Here is a 13,705-nt window from a genome sequence, read left to right as displayed (position 1 = left end):
TCAATAAGGAACGAGGAACCAAAAGCATTAAACTGAGCTGAATGGTAAATGGCCTGTATTTATATAGCGCTTTACTAGTCCCTAAGGACCCCAAAGCGCTTTACATATCCAGTCATCCACCCATTCACACACACATTCACACACTGGTGATGGCAGCTACATTGTAGCCACAGCCACCCTGGGGCGCACTGACAGAGGCGAGGCTGCCGGACACTGGCGCCACCGGGCCCTCTGACCACCACCAGTAGGCAACGGATGAAGTGTCTTACCCAAGGACTCAACGACCGAGACTGTCCGAGCCGGGGCTCGAACCGGCAACCTTCCGATTACAAGGCGAACTCCCAACTCTTGAGCCACGATCGCACAATGTATAAATTGCTTAATAAATTTTAGATGCTTTACGTTATGGCGAGAGTAAAACTTTAAAACATGAAACTTGAAGGATTCTGGGGGAAAGTGACTCTTAGTGCTGTATCCCGCCCGCTCTATGGTGAATACGTCTCACAGGGTTTATGATCATTATGTCCTTCATGTGCCCAGAGATTATTTATACATTTCAGTATAGCTGTGTTAAAACATTCAACTGATGTGACGTGTGTGGCTTGTAGATAGTTGTGTCAGAACCACAGTGTGCTCAGTGATTACCTCAGGCAGCAGAAACCTGAAAGAAGAGGAGCAAGAACAAGAGCATCATGAAAGTACAGGCCCCTGCATGACGAAAAAAGAAGTAGCTCAAACCCAGAAACTGTTATGGTCCTGGGTCATTTGACCCAGCATTTTGTTTATTATTATGATCTTATGTTCTAGTTTATTCTGATTACGTATCCAGGTTAAGACGTTCTAGTTCTTTGGTTTTAGTTTCCGTTCTCGGTCGGTATCGTGTCTCTGAGTTTTGTCAGTGTATATTTCCTGTCTTACATTGAAGCCCTGTGTCTCTTGTCTCGTCATATTAAATAGCATCAGCTGCTCCTCCTGTTTTGCCATTCCTCGTCTCCTTCCGTGTATATATACTGTGTGTTTATGGCGTTATTTTTGTGCCACTATTCTGAGCGCTTGTAAAAAAATTTTGCAGGTGCAAGTGTTGTATTTTGAGTAGAAATTTATTTTGAGCGAAGAAAAGCTAAATTTGAGTGAACAAAATTCATTCCTGTGTGCAAAAGCTGTATTTCAGTGTTTGCTATTATCCACACACACAATAGCAGCCCCTCTAACTCAGGTGAGTTTATTTATACAGGGGTGAGAAGGCAAACAGGCAAGAGGGAAGACAAAACTAAAGACCTGAACTGGGAAAGCTAAATGACAAACCTGAGATGATACAAAAGGGGATGAGAGGCAGCGAGACGAGGAGGACACAGACGAACCGGCAACAGGCAGGAGAACACACAGGGCTTAAATACACACACCAGTAATCAGGGGATGAGAGACAGGAGGGCAACACAGCTGGGAGGAATCTGGGCTGACGGGACAGGGGAAACGTAAACTGAGCACACTCACATACGACACGGACCTTCACAATAAAACAGGAAACTGTTGGGTTGAGGGAAGTTACGCAAATTTGCGCAGGTTTAGTAAATCTAGTGTTAAAAGAAGATCTCAGTTTGGTAGATATTTGGAGGGTTGTTCACACTATGGAAAGAAAATACACCTTTTATTCTCATTCACATAAAAGATATTCTCTCCTCCTCCTCTCAGTCCTGCAGGAAATGCATCGGAGGCGTCGCCCAGAGGGGATCCATTGAAATGCGGGGTGAAGAATGTGAGAGGGGTCGTTGATGATTTTGGCTGCCTGTCTGAGGGCCTGTTGGCTGAAAACCTGTCAGTTCTGACAGGCCAATGACTGTAGAGCACGCTGATACAGTGCGCTGCAGTCTGTTCCTGTATGAAGGCTGAGGGAGTGGAACCAGCAGCTGATGGAGGTCATGATGCTTTCCAGGAAGGCGTAGTAAAAAGTCATCATGATGGTTGTGCTGACTCCAAAGGAGGTATAGCTGTTGGTGGCACCTCCTGAGAATCTCTCTGTGTTGGCAGAGAATTTCAGGAGGTTATCAAAGATGGTTCCCAGGTATTTGTGCTCCTCAGCTACCTCCACTGGCTTCCTGTGGATGGTGGTGGTGACTGAAGCAGCCAGATCCCTCTGCCTACTGGAGAATTCACCACCATCTCTTTGGTTTTGCTCACGTTCAATTCAAGTTGGAGCTGTCACACCACTCTACAAACTCCTGCAGAGTGGACCCGTGGTGTTGTGAGGGGCCTGACAGCAGTGACAGGAGAACTGAGTCGTCAGCATATTTAACCAGGTGACAGTTGGGCTGTGTGGATCTGCAGTCATCGGTGTAGAGGATGAAGAGAAGGGGGGAGAGCACACAGCCCTGGGGGGAGCCAGTGGAGGTGGAACGGAGACCGGAGAGAGTTGTTGACCCGAACTTTCTGAGTCCTGTTGGTCAAAAAGTCCAATATCCACAGGATTAGCTGATCATCAGGTGGAAAGTTTAGTGGGCAGGATACGAGGCTGCAGAGTGATGCACGCTGATGAGAAATCAGCAAACAGAAGTCTGGGGGAGGAGTCAGGAGCTCCAGATGTTTGTGGATGGAGTCCAAGATGAAGATTTTTGCGTCATCTACACCTCTGCATGGATGGTAAGCAAACTGGAGTGAGTCCATCAGGGGTCAGTTGCTCTTACGATGTGCTGTTTTATGATCTTCTCCGTCGAGCGGAAAAGTCGGAGACTGGGCTGCAGCTGCATCTGCAGCTGGATGAGGGAGTCCCTGGTGTAGGTGAGCCTTGGGGTCATGTTGAAGTGTTGGAAACAAGTCCGAAAAAATCACAAAAATGAGGAAAAGGAAAATAATACAAATATACCGAGTAGACGGCGAAATACAACAACAAAAAGAGCAGCGACCCGGAACTGGATCTCGGAGATTTGTCAGTTTAAGTATATCCTTCATGAAATTAATAACAAAAAAGGAGAATATGCCCCCTCATCTTAAAACTAATTTTTATGAGAATGGTGAGAAGACAGGCAGGCTATTAGCAAGACAACTTAAGCAAATGAACAATCAGAATGTTATTACAGCAATGAAAACGATGCTAAATTAGTTACATCCTCTTCGGAGATCAACATGATTTTTAAAATATTTGATCAAGTATGGATTTGCTAAATGCATTCTTTGATAAAAGGAAAATAAATAAAAATTTCACAAGAGGGTAGGGACAAATTGGAAACTCCTGAGGTAGATGTAAGGAAGGTATCCATGCAATGAAAGCTGGAAAGTCACCGGGAATAGATGGCTTCCCGGCAGAGTTTTATCACAGATTTATAGACTTGCTATGTCCACTTTTAACTGAAGTATTACATGAAGCGTTTGAATATGGACGGCTCCCTGCAAGTTTTAATCAGGCAGTGATATCACTAATCCCAAAAGGCGACAAGGATTTAGTAACAAGGCTTGTACTACCACAAATTATCCATCAAGTAGGGTTTATCAAGAATAGATCTGCTTCCGATAATATGACATTACTACACCTGCTGTGGCGGAATAGAAATAACAAATCCTGTATTGGCTATATCTTTAGATGCACAGAAGGCTTTTGATAGGGCGGAGTGGAGTTTTCTGTTTACGGAAAAATTTGGAAAAGGTGACAACTTTTGCAGATAATTTTTATTTGTTGTTGTTTTTGTTTGTTTGTTTGTTTGCTTCTTGCTTTTGGTTCTTGTATTTGTTGTTATAAAATGCAAAATCTGATAAATACTTGAATTGTACAAACAATAAAACAGTTCTGTTTCCGGAGCTGAATTAGCCTAGTTCTCTAATTCTTGGTGCTAATGAATCATTCTCCAATGAATTTTATTCTGGTAGAAATACCTCATCTGCATCTCCAGTTTGTCCCAGCGACTGGTCGATAAACAGCTGCCAGTCGAGGTGAGGTCATATTTTACAGGAACATAGCTGAATAATTAAGAGTGCTTCTCTGAATAATGAATGAGGAATACCTGCTGGTGATCTTTGCTTCCTCCAGCAGCTGTTTGAACTCTTCTCTGGCTTTCTGCAATTTACTCTTCTTCTCTTTGTACTCATCCTTCATCCTGCTCTTCACAAACTGATCAAACACCTGGACGCATACAGGTAACACTGATGTCATCGTGACATCATGACATTGCATGAAAATGTTAGAAATGAAAGTAATCTTTAATTTGCCAAACCTGTTTCCTCTGATCTGAAGTCAGCAGCAGGTATCGAGGGTCAAATACCATCTTATGAAGCTCCTTCTCCCAGGTGGAGAATGCAGACACCTGAGGAGAGCCACAGGTCAATATTTAAATTTAATGGTTCAATCTGTATTTATCCTGGCAGGGTGACTCTTAATAAATCTAATTTATATGGAGGTGCATTACACATATTGACTAAGATCAATAATGCTATCTATACAGTTTTTTTAATCTTCAAACCAACATGAGGTGAAAAAGAAACAATTTTAAACACAAATACAAAAAAGACACAGATACACGTAAAACATAATTTTAAGTCGGAGAATTGTGGCTGTGATGAAGCTCAATTCTGTCTTTCAGTGAATGAAGATCGATCATTGTTCTTCAGATAGTGGGGGTCTGATCCACCAAATCCAGCAGGATAGGAGTAATGATGGATCCAAAAGTGCAGACTCAAAACAAAGATTTATTACCACATGACAAAAACAAAAAACTGGCTGAACTGGGAATACAGAAACTAAACTGGCAGGCAGATGGATGGAACACACAGCGTGGGATGATGGTACAAACAGAAAAGTAGAGTGTATAAACAGAACCTAAGGATTACCTATACTGGGAGAACTGACAAAACAGACCTAAAGCCTGTTGATACGGAGGGAGAAACTCAGGGAGATGACACAGAGGGAGCAATCAGTGAATGGGAGACAGAAGGGAAACACAGCTGGGCAAATCAGGGCAAAGCAGGGGAAGCAAAACCTGATACAATCAGTGCTGGGCAAGTTACTTTGAAGAAGTAATTAATTATAGTTACTAGTTAATTCTTCAGAAAAGTAACTGACTTAGTAACTGAGTTACAAGATCCTAAAAGTAATTAATTACTTCAAAAGTAACTATTGCGTTACCTTAAAAAAAAAAGTTTAACCAGGGTATAATTGTCCATTTTTTAGATTGTCCCGCTACATTTCACCTACAAAAACTATTTACTTTGCCTTGTTTGGTATCATCCTTTTCAGCACAGCCTCACGTGTCTGAATTTACAGTCATGTTTTCATTTTGACAAACTGTATTAACACAATTGATCTAAAATCAGACAAAAAACATAAAATCCGAGTAGAAAAAGTGATATTTTTTACTGTAACAACCACAAACATGTTTATTGAATCATATTTCATAACTTGAAATGCAAATATAAATTGTCAATTTTAAAATCATATGCACAAGTTTTGCAAACAACAAAGTTATTTGCAGCCATTTACCTTTTACCCTTTTTTAATAACCATTTCACTAGCTGGGACCACATCCTCGGTAACGATGGGCGATGAGGGATGAGGAAGTGAAAACTGGTGCTGCGGCGACGGCTCTCGGGCCGGGCAGAACCCCCAAGAAATCATCCCCTACAGGAGTGAAGACTGGGCATTACGGAGGTCTTGGAGATTGTTGCGAATGTATAACTGGTAGGCTTGTGATGACCATCGACCCAGGAGCTTGATTAGGTGGTCAGAGATTCCTTTGCGGGAGGCAGAAGTTGCGGCGCCGATGAGAAAGGAATGGCCAGAGAAGAGATTTGGAGGAATCCCAGAAGACGAGAGCACTTGGCGAAAGTGTGAGAGGAACGATGACCTGGTCGGGGCGTGGCCAGATTCGGTGATGAACAGTGGATCTGAAGGTAAGGCGTGCTGAGATTTTCTGAGGTGGAGGTAATGGGTTACTGATTCGAAGGGACTTAAAGGTGAGTTTATTTTGAAATAGTATATAGGCGTGGGGCTGCCGGATTGATTGGTTTTGCTTCGTTTGAGGAAGAAAATGAGGCAGTCTTCGAAGACTGGGTGGATGTCGCTCAAGCACGGGTGAAGAGTCGAATGGGATTTCGAAGATGAGGAGGTGAATTCGGAACAGCGTAAGAAGCCGAAGAAGGCGAGCAGGAGTGTGCGTGCCAGGAAGTAGTCGCTACTTCAGCCGGAGGGTAGAGATGCAGCGATGTAGAAGATCTGAAGTTAGGGGTAAGCGGTGTAGGGTCGTGGCAGGTGACTGGCGCTGGAGACCTTTGATGAGTAATGATATCTGGGACGACATAATGGTTGGGCATGGCGAACCTGTGAGCAGCTTGGCAAAGAAATTGATGCCGCTGAGGTACGTGTTCATGGTGGGAATCTTATTCTTTTTTTTATTTTTTTTATTTCCAAATTTGTTTTATTGATTTCAACAATGACATACAAAGTTAGCAACAGCAAAGTCAATCTTGATTTCAGAACAGTTGTATGTCCATTATACCCTCCAACCCCCCTAACCCGAATTCTCCCCCTACCAGGTCCACACTAGACATGATGCCGCAGAGAACCAGTCTCTGCCCACACACACACACAAAAACCCCCCCAAAAAACCAAAAACACATCTCAAGACCCATATACGTAACAAGCATAACCCCCAAAAAACAACAACCCCCCCGCAAAAAACAAACAAAAACAAACAAAACAAAAACAGAGAAAACAAAAGCAGAGAAGGGACCAAACAAAACAAAAGGAAAAACAAGTAGATAAGGTATAAATAAGATTTAAAAAATAAATAAAAAAGATATAAAAAATAATTTAAAAAAGAAAAAAAAAAAAACTTTATAATGTAGCTTCGCTCAGTTCACTTCAGACTCAGTGATGGTGTCCACCAGCAAGAGAAATGATTTCCAGATTTGGTTAAATTCCTTAATAGAACCTTTTAGAGAGAATCTAAGTTTTTCCAACTTTAAGTTAAAGAGTACATCTCTCACCCAATGATCATGAGTTGGGGGGTGGGGAAACTTCCACTTCAACAGAATAAGCCTCCGAGCTAGTAAAGTGGTAAAGGCTAGGGCCTGTTTGAGGGGGCCAGATGAGTTCAAGTCGAGGGGAATGCCAAAAATTGCGGAGAGTCTAAAATTCTAGTGTCTAAAATTGACCAAGACCACCGTCAGCTTTAGAGGACCGAAGAATAGACTTGCGAATTCTAGCTTGTTTCCCTCCCCATATGAAATGTGACAGAATCTTTTCTAACTTGTCAAAAAATGCCTTGGTAAGAAAAATTGGGACATGTTGAAAAAGATACAAGAATTTTGGGAGGACACTCATCTTTATCAGGTTAACTCTCCCTGCCACTGACAATGGTAGAGAAGTCCAACAGTCACAATCTTTCCCAACATTTTCTAGTAGGGATAGGAAGTTCTCCCTCATCATTTTAGGTATAGAAGAGGAAATAAAAAAACCCCAAATATCTAAATCCGGTTTCTGTCCACTTAAAAGGCACTATTGAGTGGGGAAGGGCTCTGGCCAGGGAATTGAGGGGTTGCAACTCGCTTTTTTGATAATTGAGCTTATATCCTGACAGTGTACCATATTGGTCCAGTATGTCAAAAAGCACCGGGAATGAGTTTAGAGGGTCAGAAATGTACAGGAGCAAGTTGTCTGCATAAAGAGAGAGTTTGTGGGTAACACCGGACCTTGCAATGCCTTTAAATCTATCCTCTGAACACAGCCATATTGCAAGAGGCTCGATAGCAATATGAGAGAGGGGTGAGAGAGGGCACCCTTGCCTAGTGCCCCTCTCAAGTGAAAAAGGCAAAGACAAGTTGTTGTTAGTACGAATACAGATGGATGGCGAGGAATATAGTAGCTTAACCCAGAGAATAAAGTCAGCCCCTAAGCCAAACCTATCCATCACCTCATAGAGGAAGCTCCACTCGACGCGGTCGAAAGCTTTCTCCGCGTCAAGAGATACCACAACCTCTGGAATTGAGTTGCACGATGTATGGATAATATTCAAGAGGCGTCTTGAATTGTCATATGAGTGCCTGCCGGCCATAAATCCCGTCTGATCAGAGGCGATAATTTGTGGCAGAACACGTTGTAGCCTAAGTGTGAGGATTTTAGATAGTATTTTAAAATCAATATTTAAAAGAGAAATTGGTCTGTAACTGCTGCACAACAGAGGATCCTTGTCCTTTTTCAAGATTAAACAAATAGTAGCTTCAGACAAAGTCTTGGGTAACTGACATTTTGAAAAGGCTTCATTATACATTTCTTTCAACAATGGTGCCATAAGATCAGAATTAGCTTTATAGTATTCTGCAGAGTAACCGTCAGGGCCCGGCAATTTACCTGTCTTTAAGGATTTAATGGCTTCTTGTACCTCTACTACAGTAATAGGTCCCCCTAATCCCTTCATCAGATCTCTATTCTTGTAAAATGTATATTTTGGAGAGTTTCTTCTGATAGAGGGGGAGAGCTTGAAGTGTACAGATTGGAATAGAAACTAACAAATATTTCATTAATTCCCTCTGGGTCCGATATTATGTCACCAGCAGCAGACTTGACCTTTGGGATTAGCTTGGAGGTTGCTTCGGCACGGGCTTGATAGGCCAGAAGTTTCCCTGCCTTGTCGCCGGATTCAAAAAAGCGTTGCTTTGTCTTAATTAATTGAACCATAGCTGTTGCGGTGGTGGTTAAATTGAGACTGGCTTGAACTTTCACACGTTCTGTATAGAGGTTAGGATCTGGGTTCGATGCATATCTGCCATCTAGATCTTTGATCTTATTCAATACACTGGACGTGTAAGATAACTCTTTCTTCTTTAAATTTGACACAAAGACTTTCGACGTTTCCCATAATACCTCTTGACACTTCAGTAGAGTCATTCAACTCAAGGAAAAGTGAGAACTGTGACCTCAAAAAATTTGTGTAGTCATCCCTTATCAACAGGCTAGAGTTAAATCTCCAATGTTTAATGGGTCGAGACGGGGTCGCTAATACCACATCAAAAGAAACTGGTGGCGATAGCATGATACTGACAATGGCTAATTTTACAGAGAAACCTAATATCGACAAGGAAAAAGGCTATACGTGTATATGTATGGTGGGGATGAGAGAAAAAGGAAAATGCCTTAGTAGTAGGATTCGCATGTCGCCATGGATCCACAATCCACAGCTGAGTTTTGAAAAATTCTGGGGTTTTAGCAGATTTATTCAGGGAACGGGCCTTAGTTGACGATCTATCCAGCAGAGCGTCCTAACTCACCTCCAATAATAAGATGATAGTTTTCCAAATTTGGAAGTGAAGAGAAAAGTTTAGCTATAAAAGAGTCGTCGTCCCAGTTCGGCCCGTACACGCTAGCCAGTATCACAAGTGAGCCCTGCGAGTTTCCTGACACAAATGTGAAACGGCCATCTGGATCAACAATAACTTTATGTTGCTCAAACAGAATATTATTACGAATAAGAATAGTTGTCCCTCTAGCCTTGGCGTTAAATTTGGAATGATATATATTGCCGATCCAGTTTCTCTTGAGTTGCCTCACTTCTTTGTTGCAGAGATGCGTCTCTTGAAGAAAAAACACATCTCCTTTAAGCTGCTGTAAATGTGCCAGAACTTTGTTAATTTTGGTTGCATTCCCCACACCTCTCACATTCCAGGAGACAATTCTAAGACCATTGATTGTGCTCGACATATATGTCGGCAAGGTCTCACTATGAAAATATAGTGAGACCTTGCCGCCTCACTACATTTTCAATATTCTGCTAGATAAAATTGAGGAACTAGGATGTATCTTACTATACTTTTGTACTACTTTTGTATCTTACTATACAAAAACGGACAGAAGAAAAGCACAAAAAAGGCAGGCTGAGGTATTGTTGTCCTCCATTTGTACATGGCAGGAATCAAACTGTAGGAGAGGCAATAATAATGAAAGAATGTGTGCTTATATAAAGTAAAACAGTATATACATATATGTGTACGTAGCAGACTAGCATGCCAACAGTGGCATTAGAACAAAATATAAACAGGGGTATTGTAAAGGAAAATGAAAGAAAAACACTATATACATATGAACAGTATCAACAGGAACAAAAAAGTATAAAATCTACAAATATACAATTGGGTGTAAAAAAGAAAAAAGTACATATGTAAATAAATACAGTTTGGGTCATTGCACATAGAATTTAGTATTGCACAGTGGTGGTTTACAGACGGACATGGGAAAAATCAGAGGGTGGGACTGATGGTTATGGCCTTTGGGAAGAAACTGTTCTTCAGTCTGTGGGTCTTTGTGCTGATGCACCTGTAGCTCTTCCCTGAGAGAAGCAGGCTGAACAGGTCAAAGCCAGGGTGGGACTGTCCTTGATGGTGTTTGTTGTTCTGTTGAGGCAGTGGGAGGAATGAATGTCCATCAGGGAAGGGAGATACAATACAATAATACATTCTCTGTATGTATTATTGTAGGGTCTACCTTACAATATAAAGTGCCTTGCAGCGACTGTTGTTGTGATTTGGCACTATATAAATAAAATTGAATTGAATTAGAGGGCAGCTGATGATCTTCTGTCCTGCCTTGACTACACTCTGAAGTCTCACTGTCTGCCTTAGTGCAGCTGCTGTTGGGCCTTCTTGATGACCGCTGAGATGTTGTCTGTCCAGGAGATGTCAGCAGAGATGAGGACACCAAGGAACCGGAAGTATGTCTGTGAAGGTTCTCAGTCATCCAGGTCATCATAGTCTAAGGAGCTTGCAAAGAAAAGCGTCTGGACTTCTTTAAGTTACTTGAAGACGTTTCACCTCTCATCCGAGAAGCTTCTTCAGTTCTAAGGTCAAATGGTGGAGAGTCCCAGATATAAACCTAGTGGGAGTTTCCCCCCACAGAGGGACAAAAGGACCCCTGATGATCCTCTAATCGCCTGAGCCAAGGTGTGAAACTGGGTGTGGGTCCCAATCAGCCAGAGTTTCGGGTGTGTTCATTGTGAAACCTGGCCCCACCTTATCATGCGAATTCCTGAGGTCAGATGGTCCAGGATGTGAGTGGGCGTTAAGGCGTCTGGGAAGGATCTCAAAACTGGATTATAGATGGCAGAGAGTTGGTGTCGTAAACCCCGCCTCTGTTCAAAGATGGTGTGAAGCAGTCTTTGTGGTGGGCCTGGCACTGCGTCTGAGGGGAGTGTAGGCTGGGGAAGAGCAGGAGGGAGAGGTGGTCGGCTGGCCAAGGTGGGGGAGGGGTATGGCTCCATATTCACGCTTGATGTTGGAGTAAACATGGTCTGGAGTTTTCTCTCCCCTGGTGGGAAATTCGACATGCTGATAGAACTTTGGGAGCACAGTCTTTATGTTAGCCTCATTAAAGTCACCTGCAATTATGTGGGCCCGCTGATAGAGAGCGCTGTGTTTACATTGGTATCAGGAGGAATGTACACAGACGTGATGATCACTACTGTTAGCTCTCTCTGTAGAGGTTCGGGGAGCAGTGACTGTTTATAATTGTCCCGTTGATGCACCAGCTTTCATGCACGTAGATACACTTCTTTTACCTGTAAAATGTTGCTGTATCCTGAGAGTTTTCACAGTATTTCCAGTGAAACATTTGTACTTCAGGTGTAATTGTACTTCAGTGAGTGCTTGTGTACAGCATGTGTGTTGAGTTTAATGTTACCCCTCTCTCCAGCATCATTTCCTTGAAGTGAGCGATCCGGAGTTCCAGTGGGAGGAGCTGAACCCCTCCTGGATGGGGAACGAGAGACATCGACTCCTCTGTTCTAAAAATAAAGAACCAATGATGGTAAAAATGGTAAATGGCCTGTATTTATATAGCGCTTTACTAGTCCCTAAGGACCCCAAAGCGCTTTGCACTACATTCAGTCATTCACACACTGGTGATGGCAGCTACATTGTAGCCACAGCCACCCTGGGGCGCACTGACAGAGGCGAGGCTGCTGGACACTGGCGCCACCGGGCCCTCTGACCACCACCAGTAAGCAACGGGTGAAGTGTCTTGCCCAAGGACACAACGGCCAAGATTGTCTGACCCAGGGCTCGAACCGGCAACCTTCCGATTACAAGACAAACGTCCATCTCTTGAGCCACAGGTTGGTGATGACATCAGCAAAGCAACATCTTTACTTTTACTAACAAAATAAACAAAAACACTTTCACCTCCTGCATCGTTTAGACTCACCTGTTCCTCTTGGTGCTGTGTTTAAGGTCATTATCTTCATCTTCATCATTCCTATGGAGACCAGTTGATTGACAGCTAGAGCTGATTTCTGTCAGGAAGATGTAAAATCCATAGTTAAAGAGTGAAGTGAGACAGTTGAGACACAGGTGAAGGATAGAGAGGTGAGGGTCAGACCTGAAGGTGAGGTCTTCTTTCTCTTATGGGGCGGGTCCTCGATGATGCGGCTGATGTCTCGATCAATCAGCTCTCCTGGTCTCTCCCACACAGAGAGATGGATTGTGGGATTGAAGAAGAACACTCTGTCATCTCCAGTCCAGACCACACACCTGAAGACACACATGCACACATGGGTGAATCACGAAACGAGGGTCATACTATGAGCCTCACTGCCCTCTAGATAAGGGCCAATCTTCAGAAGTGAATCATCTACCCTGAGCACCATCTTGAGTCTCCTCCCATGAAGACTTTTGATAGGGTGGAGGTCAAACAGGGCTGAAACATCTCTGATTATTGATCCTTACTGACAAGCTAATTATGTGCGGCTTCAGTCTCACAGAGAAGAATACAAACAAAAGATCGAAAAAATAAAAGAATGTCTGTATAACACATAGGGCTGCCACGATTTGTCGACTAGTCACGATTACGTCGACTATCAAAATCGTCGACGACTGATTTAATAGTCGACGCGTCGTTTGAAGCTTTGTAAGATCACAAAAGACGCAGGAATAAGTAGCAGGATTTAAGAGTGTAATAACGGACTGGAACAGAAGATGGCAGCACAGCATGTACAAGGATGCCAGCTGCCGTTAAACCCCGAAGAAGAAGAAGCAGCTGTGTCCCAGAATTCATAGCGCAGCCCAGCTTAGTTTCCAACAATGGCGGCAGCTAGTTAGTTTTAATATTACTCTTATTATTCTTTCTGGGTCACAAAATAAACGTTTAACATATTTTCAGGCGAGAATGTAGCTGTGTAAACCTCAAATATCTGCTCAGTTTATCAAGACACCACATACTTTCAAAAGCGCTCCGACGTTTTCAGAGACGTCTGTTACCCACTAGCTCGATAGCTAGCCAGGGGCTAGGCTCACTAGCGCCGTGAGAACACCGGACTCCCGGCAAATCGTTTTCAAACCCACCGCGGTCTTTCGCTACTCAGGTTAAACATGATATATGAGTCACTTAGATAACTTAAAAATGTTATTGTTTGGCTTTTTTTTTTTTTTTTTTTGTATTTTATTTGTTCCTGAGTAAATCTGTTTGGCTGAGATTAAAGTTATAGTTTTTACACAGCTGAATAAACGTCAAGCAGACAGCTGATTATCAGAAGTGTGAGATGCTGGAGAATATACTCCGGTGTCCTGTTATATTTTAGATAGCAAGGAGTTTATTAAACTTCACCGAAACAATCTGCAAATTTCATTAAAATTGAATAAACTATCATCTTGTCTTTATTTTTAGTTAGCACCTTAAAAGCTTAAAGCTGTAAGCTAATGATAGTTATATAAGAGCAGATGCTGCTGGTGCAATAAGCTG

General features: G+C 42.7%; 1 protein-coding gene across 5 annotated transcripts in view; it reads right to left on the bottom strand.

Moving 5' to 3' along the window:
• Window positions 1–13,705, bottom strand: part of tcerg1l (transcription elongation regulator 1 like) — a 75,357-nt gene that overhangs the window by 3,219 nt on the left and 58,433 nt on the right. For all 5 annotated transcript variants that reach the window (XM_080305269.1, XM_080305267.1, XM_080305268.1 and 2 more), the window contains 5 exons: window positions 12,347–12,498; window positions 12,173–12,260; window positions 11,651–11,753; window positions 4,203–4,292; window positions 3,993–4,111 (listed from right to left, as the gene is read on the bottom strand). In XM_080305269.1, the coding sequence (XP_080161395.1) occupies window positions 3,993–4,111; window positions 4,203–4,292; window positions 11,651–11,753; window positions 12,173–12,260; window positions 12,347–12,498 (552 nt within the window). The remainder of the gene's footprint in view (window positions 1–3,992; window positions 4,112–4,202; window positions 4,293–11,650; window positions 11,754–12,172; window positions 12,261–12,346; window positions 12,499–13,705) is intronic.

Source organism: Astatotilapia calliptera, chromosome 8, assembly GCF_964374335.1.
Source record: "Astatotilapia calliptera chromosome 8, fAstCal68.1, whole genome shotgun sequence".
In the NCBI taxonomy this organism is placed as follows: Eukaryota; Metazoa; Chordata; class Actinopteri; order Cichliformes; family Cichlidae; genus Astatotilapia; species Astatotilapia calliptera.
The sequence above is the reverse complement of the archived record's forward strand: the minus strand, read 5'-3'. Positions and strand labels throughout refer to the sequence as shown.